Source organism: Hibiscus syriacus, unplaced genomic scaffold (genome assembly GCF_006381635.1).
Source record: "Hibiscus syriacus cultivar Baekdansim isolate YM2019G1 unplaced genomic scaffold, ASM638163v2 tig00111644_pilon, whole genome shotgun sequence".
Classification (NCBI taxonomy): Eukaryota; Viridiplantae; Streptophyta; class Magnoliopsida; order Malvales; family Malvaceae; genus Hibiscus; species Hibiscus syriacus.
In genome coordinates, this window is record NW_024063144.1 from 546,143 (window position 1) to 567,228 (window position 21,086).

At 31.3% G+C, this 21,086-nt stretch overlaps 1 protein-coding gene and 1 pseudogene across 1 annotated transcript; one reads left to right on the forward strand and one right to left on the reverse strand.

Annotated features, from left to right (window-relative positions):
* Positions 1-896: 896 nt before the first annotated feature.
* On the reverse strand, positions 897-8,843 carry LOC120166693 (annotated as a pseudogene).
* A 1,997-nt stretch (positions 8,844-10,840) lies between these two features.
* On the forward strand, positions 10,841-14,375 carry LOC120166735 (proline dehydrogenase 2, mitochondrial-like). Its single transcript, XM_039175950.1, has 4 exons — positions 10,841-11,460; positions 12,758-13,400; positions 13,744-13,984; positions 14,233-14,375. Exons 1-4 carry the CDS (start codon positions 10,912-10,914, stop codon positions 14,327-14,329), a joined length of 1,530 nt encoding a protein of 509 aa, XP_039031881.1. The 5' UTR covers positions 10,841-10,911; the 3' UTR covers positions 14,330-14,375.
* The last annotated feature ends 6,711 nt before the right edge of the window (positions 14,376-21,086 follow it).

A 21,086-nucleotide genomic window follows, 5' to 3' on the forward strand; every position in this document is an offset into this window, starting at 1 on the left:
AAGTTGTATCTGTATTCACAAAATTATGAAGACAGGTAAACCAAAAAAGCAAGCAGAGTGATGGAGCATTGATTCAAGAAAAAATGAGTACCAAATAATTAGTGTGCAAATTTCAACCGCAGCATTTATGAATAGAGGGAAGCAAGCAATCACATTTTTGCTAGGATCGAAACAATTCCAAGTACAAAACAACATGATTCTTTTGACTTGAACACAGTTTTTGCTTCAGACAAGACCCCTAAACTTAGACCCATTTGTCTCCATAATTCATTCCCCTACTTATTTATTGGCTGGTACCCTCCTCCACGTATGCCGTATCCAATTGTTTCATTTTTAATATGTACACATATGAACTCATCGAATGATCTTAGTGGTTAAAGAATATTTTTTAGAGGTATTGGATTCGAGTAATTGTGTCTGCTTGACATGTACGATTAAGAAAGATTATGAATATATATTATCTTGTAATTACTTCAAACTATTAAAAAGTCATTTACCTCAATATTGATGTGGTATTACCTTAGAGTAACACATTAACATCATTGCTAATTTTTTTAACAACGAGCGACTAAAATAGAATCAAAATATAATGTTAGGTATAACTGAAAAAAATAATTAATTGAACATAATAGAAACTAAATAATAGATTGGTGACCAAATAGGTAGTTTATCCACACACACAAAAAACTATTTGTCATGAACAAGGTGTTGTAATACGTAGACTAACAACTTATTAAAATGTGAACTCTTAATATTCTAACAAAATGTAATGAACAAATAAAATATTTAAAAAAATCTAATCCCAAAAGTACTAAAAGAAAAGGTAAATGGGCCAGAGGTAAAATTATTTTGTGATAGGTCAAATGTGTTGAATCTTTAAAGAGATCGTTACGTGATTAGAACCATGCGCCGTATGTGAAGCACACGCCCCAGTTTCCATACCTGTATAAGTGTTTAGTACGATCCGAAAAAGCAACAATAAAAAGACCTATCCGATTAAATTCGAAAAGTGCATACCATGAACCATCAGCATCAGGCATTTGTACATGTTCGAGGTAGCGTACAGCATTCGTAATGAAATTATCCATTTCTTTCTTCTTGTGCCCAGGGTACAACTTCTTAAACGGAACTAAGGCATGGACTGAAGATGCCGTGCACTCAATGTATTCATGCTCAATGACTATATCGGCGAAAATTCAGTAGGATTAAGCATCTAAAGAAGAACAAAAACAAGGAAACATCATTAACATATGAAGACTAATAGTAAACCGGAGTACACATCAATGGCTAAAGCACTTACTTCCAACCATTCTTGAGCTCCAGCAGGCTCCCAGACAGCTACTCCCCCGTTTTTTCTCTATACATAACAAGTGAAGCATTCGAAGCTTATCGAAACAAACAACTTAAACCAAGTGAAAAGCATCCTTTAGTGTGAGCAAAATTCTCACCTGCAGAGAAAGTATAGCATTGACTGCATCATATAACTGTTGAGGTTCCATTTTCTCACCAACAATTTCTTCTGGGAACATGGACATCAACAGGCAACACTGCAAAATACAGGAATATTTGTTACAACAACATGAATTTATAGGATAAATGCATCGCTCGTATATGTATTTTTATATTGCATTTGATCGAGACTAAAAAAACCAGTTACCTTTAAGCCTTCTGCGGTGCTATCAGGAACTTGCCATCCATGATCTTCATTCCATCTTCAGCCACCCAAAGGTAATCCGGGATTCGAGCAAGGTGTTTCTTAAAATAATCACTATTTGGCTCTTCAGCCCAACAGGCAAGCATGCATAACACCTATTCCATTCAATGGCACAAGATGGTTAGCAGTCAAATAGGCATACATATATGTGGATAGTAGATATCCTCCTGTAAAAACAAATTCTCTATCGATGTTTTATGAACTAACTGTAGTGCAGTTCAATATCTTTGCAGTTTGTAATTTGTACACAACAAAGATAAAATCACAGGTGCTCATGAATGGCGTATCTTCTTCCAATTAATTTCATTGTAAGGCTTAAGGTAAAGTTCTTCCCTCAATTGCTCAATGAGAGGTGTGATCGGTCCGACAAACATTTTACCATATAGATATGACATCGGCATGTACACCATACGACAGTAGCACCACATTTTAGCTGCACATTTAAAACAAAAGTTTCGGAGTAACGCCCTTTCATCGATACATACATGAACGAACTGATACTAGTGCAACGAAATCGATTCATGCAAACCTGGATGCATAGGAAGGGAAGAAGGGAGGAGCCAGAACTCCGGTGGCATGGGGTTAGCTCCAGACTAGACAAAAACACCAAGTATCTACTAAAAAAAGAGCATATATTATGATTTCTTGGTAAATTTTAAAGGTCAATTTGTGAAACATGTACATACTGAAAGCCTGCAATTTTTTAGTAGATAATATCATAGATTAGCATTTGCATTCGGTTAAGAGCAAGGATTTAAATGGTGGTCTGCTACTGGAATAGCGACCGTTATATAGCGATAAAGATGTCATCTGAAACGGTTATTGTACAACCGCGATACCTACAATGACCGCAACAGTACCCGTTATTCCGCAATCGCAATAAAAATAACGCAACCAAAAATTCAACTACAACCACAATTTAAATCCCTACTAATTGACAAGCTGCAGCTAAGGAATTCTACCAAGGGTGGAAGGAAAAACAATGGACCGGCGCAGCGGGCAAATGACCATCACTGGGTTGTAAAGCTGAAAAGAAATGGACAGGGTCTTTTCGGCTCAATAGGACAAACTGTTTTATTATTTAGTCCATAACACATAAAATTTTATTTTGAGATCTATGATATTTACTACCGTGTTCAAATTCGTCACCAAGAAAATATATTCTTTTATTAAATTTTATCACATCAGATTAAAAAGTTTGAATGAAAAATATTTTTAGGACTCGTCATTTTGATGTGACGAATTTCAAGTCACTGTAACAAATACCGTAGATCTCTAAATAAACTTCTATATGTTTTATTGGGCTAATTAATTCAATTGTTTGCCCTATTGGGCCCATAAAACCAATGGATAGTCCTCCTCAGTGTTGTTTCGGCCTTTTCGTCTGAGATTTTTTCACCATCTTCAATTTTCACTGCTGGTATACTTTGCTTGAAATTCTTTTCCCTCATAAACTGCCATTTAAAAAAAAATTAAATTAAATTTTACATACTCATCGCATTATATGGACCACCAAATTTAGTAATGATTTCATTTCTGTTATTAACAATTTAATCTTCTAATATTATATAAAAAAATAAGAACTAAATTAACTATCTAATTAAACATTAGAAATTTTGTATCTTAAAATAAAATATTGAAAAAATAAAAACTAAAGTAATTATTTAATCATGTATTATGTAAACTTTTTGATATTACAACTAAAAAATGTGAAGCTAATTCATTTTAAATTTCACCATCTTTAAACTTATCAAACTCAACTTTCAATAAGAAAAATAAACTATATATGAAAATTTATATGAAAATGAAATTATAATGTAAACTGAAAATTGAGGAGAAAAGTGAATGGTGAGAAGATGAGAAAAAACTTAAAAAAATTGACAAATTAATTAGATATTATGAAATTTTAGGTAGTGTATGATTTATAACTGAACTTTTAATTTTTTTTCAATTAAGCATAGAATTTTGGAGTTGACTTCAATTATATCATGGACAAAATAGCGTTGTCTAGGCAACGACTACTGATGCTTAAAATGACATTAGTTTTAGGCACTAAACTTTAGAGATATATTAATTTGACACAAAACATCAAAATAGTTCACTTTTGCCACTATACTTTTTCGACTGCCATCGATAATCAATAATTAGTCGTCACTAATTATCTATGGCGGAAAAATATGTACCAAAATATTCACATTTTACTATTATTTATTATTTTAGGACACAAAATCCACTCAAAATTAATGAAAATCTATTTAAAAGTTTGATGTACTAATACTCCAATCTCTTTTGATGATCCTCCAATGAGGCTAATTTTGTGGTATATTGTTTGTTTTCTCGAAATAATGTTTCTCACCGCTAAGATTTTTGAACTAACGTCCCAAATCCCTCAAATATAAGAAAATCCCTAAAATTGGTATATTTTTTGTTTAATTTCATCGGCTTTGAGTGAGTCTCGTGGAAAATCAATCATAAGAATAGATAAAGGAGTGAAATGCAGAAGTTTTAATATCGATATTGCTATGAAAAATGACCGGTGATGGAAGGTGATTGGATATCGACGATGGCTAGAAAAATTTAGTACTATAATTGAAGAAATTAAAAGTCTACTATTATAAATGATACACTAATTAAAATTAATTGATATCTTATGTAGTTTATCCTTAAAAAATTATCATAATTAACATATGTTCATAAATATTTCATAGGCTTTACATCTTTAAAGTAAAATTTGGACTCCCCGACCCCACAAAAGATGTATATAAAAAAGACCAAGAAGGATGTAATTATGCAAAGGGTAAAGTACACAATTGATTTCCTGATTATAATAAGTTGTTATGTTGAGTCTCATAATTATTAAAAGTTATAAAATGATCATCAAACTATTTATATGTTTTAAATTTGTTATTTTTTTGTTAAAAAATTGATGATCGTCTAAGGTGAAGATTAACATACTAATTAAAAGGTAATAAAATCATAATTTAGTAATAGACATCTAAAATTTAATGATATAAAAGATACATTGTCTAAAATTTAATGATATATGATATAATTTAAAAAAAAATTAATATGGTTGGAATTCGAGAAGAAGCGTAGAGAGATCTATTGGAAGCATGGTTTTCAGAACCGGACCGGTTAGCGAACCGGTCATGCTATCGGTTCACTGGTTCAACCAGTCGAACCGGTCTGATCGGTCGGAAGAACCGGACGACGTTATAATTATTTAAAAATTAAATAAAAATACCAAAAATATTTAATAAAAAATAATTTTTATATCACAAGTCATATTCAAAGCAAGTCATAGCATATATAAGTTAAAAACCATAAAATCATGTGAAACAAAATGATTTAAATTAACTACAACATAATAATTAAGATAAAACATATTAAATAATAAATATAATTATATAACTATAATTTAAAAATAAATTTGGAGCTAAAAAAATCATAACAAAATAATATTGTTTAGTTTAATTTTTTTAAAAAAAACAATCTCACATGGCTAAGAAACATAGAAGAGCATCCCAAAAGTCTAAAGAGTAAAAATATGAGAACAAAACAATCTCACATGGCTAAGAAGCATATAAGAGCATCCCAACTAACTTCTATAAATAATAGAGGTAATTTGACATTCAAAATCATGGAGCCTGAGTGAATTATTCTTTCACTTCAATCAAGCTCGAATTTTAGGCTTCAATCGAGCTTCTAATTTTTTTTTGAGTTCAAGCCTTTTTGAGTTCAAGTTTCAATATTATATTTCGAGTTCGAGTTGAACTTAATAATTTTTAGCTAGTGAGTTTGAGTCGAGTTGAGCTTACTTTTAAAGTTTTCAAGTTCGATTCGAGCTTAGCAATACTCGAGTTTGACTTGGCTCGTTTAACAAACGACGTCGTTTGGTTTAATTTTTAAAAAAAAAACAAAATTGGTGGTTTTTTCGGTTTTCAGTCGGTCCGGTTTGAACGGTTCTGACCGGTTCACTAATAACGGTTCAACAAGTGTAAATTGAACCGGACTAAACAGCGATTTCCAGTTGAACCGGTCGGACCGGTCCAGTTTTCAAAACAATGATTGGAAGAAAGATAATAAATTTAAAGATTATTCAAAAAATTGTGAACCGTCAAATACTGCAGGTTAAAGGACATAGCAGGCTGTAAAGTGAAGAACGAGGAGTTTGTGAATTGTGACTCATATCCTAATAGATGCTGACAAAGCTTTCACATGCAAATAGTTTCCAAATTTACATCAAAATTGTTAACATTTATAATGTTATTTAAAAACATTATCTACACTACTCATAAAAATGGGAGCTGGTAGAAATTTTTGAATTAAAATATTTGCTTATTTTTAATATATTATTGATTTAGCATTAAAAATATTGTCTAAATCATAATAATAATAATTATTTTAGATAAAAACTTATACGAATAGAAATCTAATCACACCTAGAAGTAATTGACCTATTTTTTTTATATAGAAAACCATTAGTTTTATTAAAAATAGAAAATATTCAGGATACAATGAAGATTTACAAGTATAATGTAAACGTAAACAAAATTATAATTAGAATATTTTTCTATAACCGTTGACACAAAAACTGGTCACTTAGATCATACAATTACCAAGTAAGGAAAAACTTAAAAAACATAACCAAAAAGCTCGAACAAAATAAATATACGAACAAATCTTATTGTATCGCGAAACGAACCATAAAAGAGGATAAAACTACTGAAGGTCACCGACAAATCATAAATCAGATTCGAACGATGTGAAAAAAATTATTCACGAACGCAAAACGTGTATCTAAACCAATCCGATGGTCCAAAGCAAGGAATATCATTATGATAACAAATAAATGTCATCTTAATTAGTCATGACGAAGTCAAATCCAACATTGAGAAAAAGACACAGAAAATAACGACAAAAAATCATAAACTAAAAAGAAAAAACGTGTCATAAAGACAGAGAACATATCACAAATACATAATTATTCTTTTATTGAAAAATTAAAAAGAAAAAAGATAACCGGAGGGTGTCAACCAACATCAGGGTGGTGCCGTCGCTGATTAAACAAAATTAAAGAAGAAAAAATTTTGATTGATCAATAAAATTGACACAAATTATAAAGAAAAAAAAGGAAAAAAGTGAAAGAAAACATCTAGGGTTTAAAAGTTATTAATATTTATTAATTAGTCTATTTTTAATATATTAATGATTTTATATTTAAATATTTTTTAAAAATAATACAGTATTTTATAAAAATAATAGAACCAGTAATATAATTAAAAATGTATACTAATAATAGTTCATTTATAAATAAAAATATAAATAAATTCGATTAACTTGCTCTGATATTTAAAATTTTCTGAAAAATAAAATAATTAGAGACATATATATATCAAAACTAAAAGTTATTCCTAGAAAAATAATGATTAATTTAAGATATAAATACTAAAATTTATTTTTTCATAGAAACTGCTAATTTCATTAAAAATAGTAAATATTCAAACTATAATGAAGGTTTACAATTACAATTGTAAACTAAACACATAATAAATATATTTTCTTAAACAAGAGAAAACTAGCCACTTAAGATCACAATGACCATACAAGGAAAATGTTAAACAAAACCTAATTCCAAATAAACTTGGATAAAATGTATATACGAATAGATCTGACTGCATTGACAAATGAACCACAAGAGAGGACGAAGCTATTGAAAGGCCACCGATAAAACGTAAATCATAATTAAGCGACGTGATAATATTATTCACGAACACAAATCACATATCCAAATTCAATTCGAGTGTCTAAAGTAAGAAATATCAGCATAATAACAAATAAAATATTATCTTGATCAGTAATGACGATGTCAAATTTAACCCTAAAAAAGATAAATAAAAATAACAGTCAAACGATCGAAAACGTGTCATAAAAGTAAAAAAAACTATAACTTGAAATCATGTTTATTATTATTATTTTATTACATTCTTAGTTTGTGTAAAAGTGATTTTTTTTTTACAAAAAGTTTCTGCAAAAGCTGATACACTATTTTATTATTATTATTTACTATTATAGTTATTCCTAGAGTTATTCCTACGTGCCATAGTTTATATTTACATTTTAAAAATTAAAATTTTTAAATTTTGATCATAATTATTTTAAATATTTTAAATAATTAATTTTTATAAAATATATATTTAAAAATTATTTGATTGAAGATTTTTAAAATGTATATTTTATAATTTAATTAATAATGAATTTTAAATAACAATAAATCAAAGTTAAAAATTAACTAGAATTAATAATAATTAAAAGATTTAATAGGATAGGGGGAGTATATGATATTGTTAGAAATTCAACATAAATAGTATTACTAAATTAGAAATTTCTTAACAAGAATGGAGGATTGAAGTAATGATATTGAATGGCAATAAAAGAGATAATGAATTTAAACCATAATCATATAATATAATGTAGACACTTATTTTCACCGGAGTTTCTTTTATAGGTTAATTTTTGTAAATATTTTTATAGTTTTGGAAAACAGTTTTTGAAAACATATAATAATATATACTTTTTTAAAAAATCGGTTTTTAAAAATATATATTATATAGTTTTGAAAACGGTTTTCGAAAATATTTATTATATAGTTTTGAAATTTTTTGAAAACATATATAATATATAGTTTTTGAAAACATTTTTAAAATATATATATAATATATAGTTTTTAAAAATATTTTGAAAATATATATAATATATATATAGTTTTGGAAAATATTTTTGAAAATATATTATATAGTTTTAAAAAAACAAATTTTGAAAATATATATTATAGGTTTTTGAAAACATTTTTTAAAAAACATATAATATATAGTTTTAAAAAATAATTTTTATTTTCGTTTCAGGTCCAGTAAAGGTAATGAGGCCCAGACGAGAGAGCCTAAGGGGTCTAACCCAACACCCTAGGGTTTTCACGTTATAGCCAGGAGCCGCACAAGCAGCGCGTGTAGTGGCCACGCGCCAACAACCAACAGATTCTAGTCACCGGCCGAAACGTCCGGCCGAAGAGCTCGGGACTGCACCATCCCGGGGTTCTCGGTCAACTCACAGCAACCACAAACCCACCCATTTTTGGGCTCAAAACGACCAAAACCGGGGCTATAAAAGTCTGGTGAGGCCAAACAACAAAAGGGAACGAAAAAACCATCACAACATCAAGCAAAATGAGGAAACCGAAAATACACAACAACACAACCAACCAAAAATCCCATATTCGAAAGCAACAAAGAAAATAAAAATCAGCGCATGCATCGGTGTTGACTCGAGATAAGAGGAGTCGTCAGAAAGCGAAGAGACGTCGGTTTCAAGGTAAAAAAAATCGAACGTATTTTTGTAGATCTACGCCGATTTGGCGCTTTGTTGAAAAATTTGGCTACGGAATGGTGTTCACGAGGTTGGGGAGAACCTCTTGGGTGTGTTTGACGACGGCGGGGGAACGACGGTTGGTGGCCACTGGCAGTGACTGGCCCTCGGAGTCGGTTGGCTAAGGGGAGAGTGTTTGGGGGAGAGTTTTTTTTTTTTTGGTTTGAAATACTATTTTTTTTGGTTTTTGGTATATATATATATATGCGAGGGACTAGGTTGTAATTAGTTTTTTTTAAAATTATTTCCGCAATCCCTGTAAGTTTGATGCGTAATTCGTTTTGGTCACCTGTTGTAATTTTGCCCCCGAATTTTGAATTGTTTCAATTTAATCCCTATTTATAATTTATATTTTTTGCAATTAAATCCCTCTAACTCTTTGTTTTTTCTTGTAGCTCACATTTTAAGTACTAATTTGATTCATCAATTCAATTTGTTTCAATTTGATCCTTTAAAATTTTTAGTTATTCAATTTTTTAAATTTTTATTATGTTTTTATTTTTTTATTTTTTAAATTATATGTGTTATATATATATATATATTACTTATTATTTATTTATTTACTTTTAAAGTTTAATATTTTTATTTTATTTTTTTTCTTCTTTTTCCTTTGATTTATTTACTTATTACTTTTTATCTAACATTTTGACTTTTTAGGAATACTTTCAATCGATCAAAGATAATTAATATGAATTGAATATTTAAGTTTAAATTTAAATTTCAAATTTTCGCAACTAAGACAACCGACAAATTAATTGGTACCGAAAAGACAGTACAAGGGTGCTAATCCTTCCTTGACTATAACCGACTCCCAAACCCGACACATTTATGGTAAAACGTAGATCATGTAAGATGGTGTCCGATCAGCCTAAATATTTCTTTAAAATGATCGATGACAGCTCTAACACATTTTTTCAAGTCCAAAGCCCAATTCCAGACCACCCGAAAGACGACTGCGAAACATAATATGATATTTTGTTTGTTTAATTTATTATATATAATGGTTATCTCTTTAATATTAAATTTTATAAATATAAAAGAAATTGCGAATGCGTCATATATTAATCTTTTAAATACTATTAATATATTTTTTAGAAGTATACTATTATCCAAATTTAATTTTAATATATTTTTAAAAGGATAAATATACAAATTTTCTTATATATATATTTTTTTTCAATTTTGATATACAGTAATAATACAACCGGAATAGTTGACAATCAATGCTCTCATCCAATCAAAATTTCCCAAAGTGTTGGCAATTTATAGTCACTTAAATGTTATGGAATGTCAACATGTCAAGTTGGCCCAAATGGAGAGAATAACACAAACATAAAAATACATGGAATTTTAGTTATAATTTAAATAATATTAATGTAATTAATAAGAAAACAATTTTAATCAATAACGACCAAAAATAATTTTACCTGTTTCAACTATCATACATATTTAAAACGAGTTTTTTTATGAAATAATTTAAAACGAGTTTTAACAGTTTTAATATAGAATATTTTTTATGATTGAACACGTCGCTTATTAGAAAATTAAATAGGAATTTGACTGACTATAATATTCCTTTTAATCTTAATCCCTAAAGTGTTATTTTGTTTTTCCAGCACCGAAAATTACCAAGTTACCGACGCGTAAATTACTCAGATTTACGACCCTTTTTTTTCGCATATATATACCCATCACATCCCACACATTTTTTGCCATAATAATATTCTTCTTACTAGACAAAGCTAAAATCACTTTTTGTCTCGTCTTTCCCTTCTATGGCAACAAGAGTTCTGTCGTCACCGAACCTCCTCAAGAACCTCCGCTCCTTCATCAGGCCACTCAACTCCGCCTCCTCCTCCGCCGTCTCCCCCCTCAATTTCGACGAAAAACCTGAACTTTCCGCCGCTGTCGAGAAACTCCACCCTCACCCAACGACAACAACCCCTCTCGACTTTGATGACCACCAAAAGCTTTTCGCTTCGGTTTCTTCGTTGAAGCTTTTACGTTCTTCGGTCAACCTCGGTTTGGCTTCGAACGAGACGTTTGTTGATTTCGGGATGTGGGTTATGAATTCCCGTCTCATAGAAACACCTTTGGTACGCGATATCATATTGAAAACCGTAAAACATACGTTCTTCGAACATTTTTGCGCCGGCGAAACTCCGGCGGAGGCCTCCGAGTGTTTGAGGAAAATCCAGGTGGCCGGTTTGCGAGGCATGCTCGTTTATGCCGTGGAACACACCAGCGGTAACGCCGGTTGCGATAAGAATTTGGAGGGTTTTTTACAGTGTGTTGAACTCGCCAAGTCGCTTCCACCTTCATCTGTAAGTTCGTTCTTAAGATTTCATTCATTTTTTTGCCCAGATTTAGACGACGAACACATTAAATTTCCCAGAAAATTACAGAAACATGAAATTGACGGTCAATTTTATAGCTAAGTTTTGATCTACTCAAATGGTGAATTCTCTCCCAACAAGTTAACCTCAAATTCTAAATTAAATTGCAGAATATTCAAAGAAAAGAACTTTTCATTGAGGTTTAATCAATTGCGTTAAATACGATATTTGATAAATTTGAGGTTGGAATATAATTATTATTTTTAGTGTTTTTAACCTTTTTTAAACTTCTATTTTGTTGAGATCAAATAGCTTAATAAATAAATAAATAAATAATCCTCATTTGATTTTATATGAGTATCCACACGTGACATAACTATAGTAAAAGTGTATTAGCATTATGAGATGTTAAATTGGGGTCCAGGTAGCTGCCTTAGGTGTCATTTTGCGTTTTAAAATCCTATCTTTAGCCTTCATATACTCTTTGTACTACAAATTTACTATTTATAAAATAAATTATTTTAAAAAATTATAAAATAAATCAACTTTTCAACATTTAATGTAAACTAATTTATAGATATAACTTAATCAGAACATGAAACTATTGGTCGAATTTAAACTTAAGAATTTCATCACGTTTTAGAATTATTCATTCCCCAAGATTTTAGACAACTGTTAATATTATTTATTTATGTGTACTTAAAAAAAATCAAACGAGTCGATTTTAAGACAGCTAAACAACAGTTTGGAGTGTCATGGAGAAAGATACGATAAAACAAAGTGAACGGTGGGAGATGACAGCTGTACCTTATAAATATGTTTGGTGGCTGCAACAATGAACAACTTGTCTGAAGAAATGGTACACCTTTTAATAAAATATTAAGGAAAAGATTCCAGCATTGAAGGAAAAGGGACTGTTTCTATCCACTGAATTGCAAGTTGAGGTTAACATGTAAGTTTTTTTGGACGTTGAACTTTCCATTACAGCTCGAGTCAAGTTTGAAAATACGCAAAGTTCTACTTGTTCTTATCTTTCCTGCAAACCTACTTCAAACCCGCTTAGAAATATTCCAAACTACTTATCTATTAATCGATTATTTCGGATCAAATTTTATGTAGGTTTAGAACGAGAGTCCCTTTCAACTTAGTTTATTCGATCTATGTGCAAACATCAATATTTGAACTCTTGAACTTGTTTAAAAATCTTATCTCACTTGATGAATTGATTATTGATTTCTTATTTCATTTAGTGCTGAATTTGGTTACATTTTGAATGATTGTATAGGTAAGCTCGGTGGTGGCAAAGGTAACAGCAATATGCCCACTTGGGCTGCTAAGGAGAATTAGTGACCTATTGAGGTGGCAATACAAAGACCCTTCGTTTACCCTCCCGTGGAAACTCAACACTTTGCCAATTTTCACAGACTCAAGTGCTTTATATCACACACTCCAAAAACCCGACCCATTAACCCCACAGGAAGAATCAGATCTTGAATTGGCACACCAAAGACTCGTAAAACTCTGCCAAAAATGCGCACAATACAGCGTACCTTTAATCATCGACGCCGAGGACACATCCATCCAACCCTCCATCGATTACTTCACCTATTCGTCGGCGCTCGTCTACAACAAACACGGCCCTATTGTTTACGGCACCATTCAAGCTTACTTGAAAGATGCGAGGGAGCGGCTGTTTAACGCCGCCAAAACGGCGGAGAGTCTCGGAATTCCGATGGGGTTTAAGCTGGTGAGAGGCGCTTATATGTCGAGCGAAACCAAGTTGGCTTCTTCGTTAGGGTTCGATTCGCCGGTCCACAATGGCATCCGAGACACGCATGCGTGCTTCAATGATTGTGCTTCGTTTATACTCGAGAAAATTGCGGATGGATATGGCGGACTCGTTCTCGCAACTCATAATCTTGAGTCAGGTACAATGTTAAATCTCGCTAAATTTTTTAGATATAATGACAAAATTGCCCTCAATGTTTACTCACATAATCTTTTTGGCCCTTATTGTTTTCTTGGAACATTTTAGTCTCAACGTTTCAAATTTTGATAAAAATACTCACAGTGGAAGGAAACTATTAGTTGATTAATGGTTTCCTTTAAGCAGGCATATTTTGACAAATAACTGAAACGTTGGGATTAAAATGTCCTAAAAAAGGAAAGAATATAGACCAAAATGATCATTTGTGTTAACATTGGGGGTAATTTTGTCATTTTCTTATTCCTCTGGTTTTGACGGAGAACTGAAAATATGGATGAGAACAGGGCAATTGGCAGCATCAAAGGCACGAGATCTTGGGATTGAAAAGGGGAATAAGAAGCTTGAATTTGCACAGTTATATGGAATGTCGGAAGCGCTGTCGTTTGGTTTGAGAAACGCAGGGTTTCAAGTAAGCAAGTATCTACCCTATGGACCAGTTGATATGGTATTGCCCTACCTTTTAAGGAGAGCTGAAGAGAATAGAGGACTATTATCCACTTCAAGCCTCGACAGATTACTCATGGGGTAAACTATTAAAATTTTTAATCCACATTGTTCCATCCAGTCGATATATTTTTAAATATTCATAAAAAACAAATCTGTTATTAATATATATATATATATATATATATATATATATTCACCTTAAAATTTTATTTAGGTCATCTTATACATAAAATGTTATTAATCTATACGCGCTCATACTAAAAAAATATTTTTAAATCCATTATTGATTATTGATTTGACCTTTTTTGGGATGTAATTTTGTGCAGAAAGGAGTTGAAGAGAAGATTAAAGAGCCTGCAATTTGCAAAGTCAGGGATGACAGCTTCTGCGGGTAGCATGAAGATAGAAATAGGGACGCCATGAAAATGCTTCTGTTTGGGGATGGATGATCTGAGATGGCAATTTTTGCCAAGTGAAAAAAATAACAACCATTGTAACATTGGCCTATGCCTCATTTCAATCCATATTTTGGATTAGAAGTCAATGTTATTACTAATTGTGAATGTCCTTTCATCTTCCATCTTTAAGAGGGTTTATATCTTCTACTTCCTTTTTTCCTTTTTAATTCTAATCTTATAAATAGTAATTTTGTCAAAATAAGAATAAATTGAAAGTTGGGTTGAAGGATTTACAGATTCTTGTAATAATTAATATAATATTTTAATTAAGTAGAATTGTTAAAAAATTAGATTGTGGGTGTTTTAATTAAAGAATTCTTTTGAATTAATAAAAGAAATTATTGTATAAAAGATCAAAATTGCAAACTGTCCAAAAGTAATTATATTGAATTTTCTAACGTTAGTTTCTTTGAGCAAGTACATCTAGTCGGTGATCAAATTATTTATCTTTAAGGTTAATTACTTCAAATACCATTAATCTTTAAGCACTGACTCGTTTATACCACCAACATTTCAATTTTGTCAATTTTAACACTATCGTTTATTTTTAAGTGCAATTATACCTCTCCACCGTTAATGATTTAACGACACGATGACACAATAGTTTCGCGCCGTTACGGTACTGATGTGGATACCTCACCAAAACGACGTTGTTTCGACACAATTAATTTAGTGCTCAATACACACAAAACGACATCATTTAATTTGCTTGAAAAAAAATTATTGAAATATTGAGAGTTTGAGGGGATTTAAATCCTAAACCCATGTAAATAGATCTTATTTCTTAACCATTAGGTTGCCTTGATTTTTTTGTTATTTTTTCTATATATTTTTTTTAAAAAAACTAAAATTCTAGTTAAGATTAACTCTAAAATTTTAAATAACCTAACGACTAAACCTAAAATTTTCAATTACATTTTCTCTCTTCTTCACCGAAACGTATATGCGGTAGTCGTTGGCGAGGGGAAGGAAGAAGCAGTCGGGCCAAATGGTGGCTTCCTTCAACGAATTGAGGTTTATCAGACGGTGAAAAAATAGTCTGAAAAAAAACCTAAAAAAGTGAAACAAAAATAGACTGGTAGGCAACAAGTACGAGTGAAGCACAAGGGAAGAAAGGCAAACCAATAACTCTCTCTCTCTCTCTCTCTCTCTCTCTCTCTCTCTCTCTCTTCTTTGCTTTCAATTTCTCTCTCCCTTTTATGTTCTATGTCCATGACTATACGACTCAACAAAACAAAAAATCCTTAAAATTTTAAAAACAAAGCAAGTCAAAACACCCCTAAGGAATCAAAAAGGCAAAATATTCACTGTTCCTTTTTATTCAAGCTTTGAAGAATAAAGGCATGAGTTTTCAGCATGATAATGTTGTGATTATAAGGCAAACCGATAAAGAAGGAAAGCCGAGTATCATCATTATAAACTACCATGATAAAACCGATTTAAACTGTGATTTATGCCACATCTTGCTCTTCTTGGGTGTTTTAAAAAAAGCTTAATTTGTTCTTGTGAAGATGCATCTACGTATAGGAAATGGTGTTATATAGTGTTTTGGGTGTTTTGTAAGGCAACAACAAGATGAGAATTGTTCAAGAAAAGACTAGTTGGAGTTTGCCTTTGTTGCTATTCTGCTTCTGAGTTTTTTTATTACAATTTTGAATTGTTATTTCTCAAATTTAATTTGTTCTTATTATAGTTCTGAAGTACAAGTTAAGGTAGCCTAACGATTAAGCATTAAGATATATTTTTATGGGTTTAGAGTTTAAATCCCCTGAACCACAATATTTCAATATTTTTTTTCAAGCAAAACAATATCGTTTTGTGTATTGAGCACTAAATTAATTGTGTCAAAATGACGTCGGTGAGGCATCCACGTCAGCACCGCCACAGCGTGAAACTACCTTGTCATCATGTTGTTAAATCATTAACGGCGGAGTGATATAATTACACATTAAAGTAAACGTTAGTGTTAAAATTGACAAAATTGAAATGTTGGTGGTATAAACAAATTAGTGCTTAAAGGTTGGTAGTATTTGAAGTATTTAATCCTTATCTTTATTTTCTCATATCCCCTTAGGTCATATGTTTTAGATCCACTAAGAGTATTTTCTTCTTTATTCTAGAATCTCCTTTTTCTCTCCTCTAGATATAATTAATATTAGTGTAGATACCCATTTTTTGATCGGGATTAAAAAATATATATTATATTATGTATTATGTATTATTATTATTTTTATTATTATTAATAGAATTATAATACATGTTTGTAGGTCCAACAACTCAGCAGACCAATTACAAATTACAAAACTTAGCAGGCCTTTAGATCCAATAAATCAGCCCACTACAAGGTTCTAACCCAGCTGAAGCCCTTCCCGAGTTCAACCCGGATCCGACCCAGACTTGAAGTAACCCATATCCGATCTATTTTATATTAGGGTTTTCTAACCCTAATCCCCTAAACCATTACTGCCGCTAGCCAACCAACTACCGTAACAGTGAACGCCGATCACCGAACCGACGAGCCACTGTACCAACAACAACCACTGAGCATCATTACTTACGTCAAAAATCACGAAACAAAGAAGACATTATCATTCAAATCATACATCCACTAAACATATTTTAAAATTTCAGAAATTAGGTATTCTTACCTAATATACCATACCACCATACGTATATCAGTGGAAAATCCATCAAAACAGCAACCAAAATTCCATTATAAAAGCATGAAAAAAAGAGGAGGTTTTTGAACAGAACAGATAAAAGAGAGAAAATAGGAGAAGAGCATACCACGGTCTAAGCTCATCGGAGTCGAAATATCACCGGTTGTCTCATTTTTCGAAAAAGTATATTGATAGATCTAGTGGGATAGGGTCAGTTTGAGATTATAAGAAGACTAGATCTTGGTTGGGGTGTTGAAAGGTTTCGGTTTAGGGTGTTTTGGCCTATCAAGAGTAGGGAGTTGAGAGAATTTGGGAGTCTCTCTCTCCTCCCTTTGTTTTGAAACCGAATAAATGAAATGGTTAGCCAATTTTGGCTTTAATTTGGGCCTTTTATAATTATATCAAAACGACGTCGTTTTACTAGGGATTTTCTGTGTATTTTTATCATGGTTAAATTTTGCTTTTGGGGTCTCCGCGTTTGTTAAACTTTGTATTTTGGTCATTTAATGTATGTTTTATTATTCCACTTTTGTTTCTTCTTTTATTTTATATTTTATTTCAGTCCTTATGATTTAGATATAATATTTATTCATATTTATACTTTGGATCTTTAATTGTATATTAATATATTATAATCCTTAATATTTATGAATATGTAAAATCGTTTATTTTATGTTTTAAATCACGTGTTTTGAACCGAGTTCATTTAAGTCATTATATTTAATATCTATAAGGTTTAGGTTAATCTCATTTAGACCCCTTCGTATTTTACAATATCCTATTTTAGTCCTTAAATCAAATTTATGCATATTAGATTTTGCATTTTGAATTATTTTGTGTTTATGTTTTGGTTCTATATGTTTGTCATATATTTTTGAGTAAATTATTATTGTGTTAATTCTTAATTAATAAATTTAGTCCTGATCTGTGTATATTTTGGTATAATATATGGTTTTAGCTTTTTTTTTAAACTCATGTCTGTAATTTAATAATTATTAATGTTTATAATTTGATTTTTTAAACTTATTTAATTTTTGTTTTGGTCCATTAATTTTCTATTTTTACTATTTTAATCTTTTAACTATCTATTTCATTATTTTAGTACCTTAAGTTTTTGTTTGTGATATTTTGATAATTTAAATTTTATACTTTTGTTATTTAATCCCTAAGTTTCTATTTTTACTATATTGATATTTTAAGTTAATTAAGGTCAATTGAAAAAGGATTTTCATTAAATTGCTAATTAGAAACAAATTAATTAAATTTCAAAAGATGAATCATAGTTTAACTTTATATTTGATTCATGATTTCCACCATTTACGACAACATGTAAGCTACAGAGTACCAATTTTGGGCACTGTGGGGGTGTTAATCCTTCCCCATGCGTAATCGACTCCCGAACCCGTTTTAATCGAATTTTTGATAAACGCATACCAACTTTTGTCTTAAAAAATGATTTTTCTTAAAATTATTTTTAAAAGATGTTTTTTAGGTATTCAACCTACCTAACCCAAAGGCCGATGGCGACTCTTTCCAATTTAATCCAAATTAATTCAAAATGAACCATTTTCCAAAATTAAAATCGTAACTGGTTTTTAAACAATTAAACAATTGTTCCCCCCGAAAAACGGTTACGATAGCTTGGCGACTCTGCTGGGGAATTTTTTAGAGAGTCAGTCTGTAAGTTGCTTACTCATTGTTGTTGTGGTGAAAATTATGAGTTCGAGTCTTTAGTTAACTTATGATCTTTTTATTGAAGTTTTTAATTGCTTCATTATTTTTATTGTCATACTAACATTTGAATTTTTGCTTTCAGATCTGTCCAAGTTTTCATCGAGTGGTGTCGTTTTGCTTTTGAGTCAAAGGGTTAAATGTTCCTCCTCACACACATCATGGGCATTTGCATAACATAAGCTCTATATCTGAGCTCTGAGCTTTTTAAGTAGGGGCGAAAGCGACACCTTCGTGAGAATTTGTTCTCCGTGCAGACCTAGCAAGTAACCTTCGGGATTCATATACCTTATGTCTTAGAAGGAATTTATTCTCCGCACAGGCATAAGGGAATGTATCCTCTCGAATTGAACTCGTTCTGCTTGAAACCTGTAATGGGTGAGGATCGAGGGTTTGGCAGCCCAAGGGGCACTGACATCAAGGACAATTCGAGTACCTTTTTCTGTTAGAGACGGAACCATGCATATAGTGAACCGTAGAACGGTCACCCTAGGTATAGGCATACCGAACCTCTGTCTGTCAGTAGGTACCCAAAATAGGTGTACATAAAGGATGAGTTTTTTGAACCTTTTCTTTTTCTTTAAATATTGTTTAATAACATCATGTGAACTAGATACCATGTGGTTAGGATTAATTTCTTGAAAAATCATTGTGGGTAGAAAGCATGTCCTGATAAGAATGTTATTTAATTAAAGCATGTTTGGGTAGATATCATGATTGGGTAGGTGTTATATTCATCTTTGAATAACATTTTTATCTGTATCAATTATTTTACATGTACTAACTAATTTCTTTTCTTTTGTTTGTGTACACTAATTTATTTATTTTGTTTGTGTCATTTTTCATTTTTGTTTGCATTGCATGATCATATCATTGAAGAAGGTATTGATTCATGAGTGGACATCAAATTGAAAAGTTTTCATAAATGGACAAAAAGTTTTATGATCAAGCAAACTATGATGCAACCAAGGAATGTCATCTTGAAGAAGTTCTCAAAAAATGGAAAGCTATGTACCCAAAGATCCTGTTAGATTGATACTAAAAGCATTTTATGGTAAGAGTATCAATAAAAGCATTCAGAAGAAAGGGAGTTTTTATGAAGCTCAAACACATTTTTGGAAGGATGAAAACAAGAAATTAAAAACAGAGGTTGAAGTCATGCGTAATGATTTTCGAAGAATCATTCAAGCCTTTAAAAATGATGGCATAGGAAACACCCCAGAAGAATGGACAACAGGGATTAGTAAACTGAAAAATGATGCTGAGCAATGGAGAAAGAATGAAAAGGTACATGAACATTACTTACAACTCCGAGAATTTACACAAAAGATGAAAGAAAAAAATAATGTCATGAAGGAAGTTACTGCTCAAGCAAGCAATGTGGCTAATACAACTGGTTGATTTAGCTGGCTTCACAAGAGAATAAAAGTAGATTGACAACTCCACACCTGAGCATGAGTGGAAGTAATTTGACTATTAACTATTAAAAAGTTAGGAGTGAAATCTATCCCCTATATAAGTTTTGTTTGATGTATTGAAACTTTTGTGTTTAATGAAAGCTATTTTAAGATGATCACTCTTGATTAATATTTTTTTGCATACATGCATTGCATTACATCAACATAACATAATGAAAAAATGTTGATTTGCAAGGGGATATTCATGAGAAAATTGTGCACAGAAAAGATAAAAATTTTCAATCAAGCAGTCGTATACACAGACATGCGCCGATGGCTAAAAGAAGTCCAGAGTACCAGAATGAGACTTGTTCGAAGACTGTACAACATTTGAGATTGGAAAGCTGATACTTTGATCCAAGAAGTAATCCAATAGTAGATTCTCATCTACGATCATCTCATAACTAGTCATCAAGGAACAATGTACTGACTTCAGCACTGCCAAAACATTAATGGAGTTAGTTTACAAAACATTGAGGGGCGTCAGTTCAAAATACGAAGATCCAGGAAAAAGAAGTGAGCTTGAAGATCGTGCAGTATTCGAGACTGAAATGATGATCCACTGATCTAAGGAGTAATCCAGTCATAGATTTTTATCTATGATCAGTTCATCGTTAACCATCAAGGAGTAATGCACTTCAGCACCGCCAGGGCGTTAACAGAGTCAGGTTACAAAATGCTTGAGGGGTATCATTTTCAAGGACAAAGACCCAAGGTGAAGCGGTGATTCACTTATCTAAGAGAAGGCATGTCTGTAAAGTGGATTGTCTTGTAATGTGAAAGCTTTTATCACTCGTGAAAATTATTCTACGATATCCATCGTTGGGATCAACATTGTTTGCATATGCATTTGCATCTTTGCATTTTAATTCAC

Bases quoted from the DNA above. Each gene is read 5' to 3' on its own strand.
- LOC120166735 (XM_039175950.1), top strand. From the start codon at position 10,912: ATGGCAACAAGAGTTCTGTCGTCACCGAACCTCCTCAAGAACCTCCGC. The intron at 13,401-13,743 runs GTACAATGTTAA...GGATGAGAACAG, and splicing joins AACTCATAATCTTGAGTCAG to GGCAATTGGCAGCATCAAAG. The intron at 13,985-14,232 runs GTAAACTATTAA...AATTTTGTGCAG, and splicing joins CTCGACAGATTACTCATGGG to AAAGGAGTTGAAGAGAAGAT.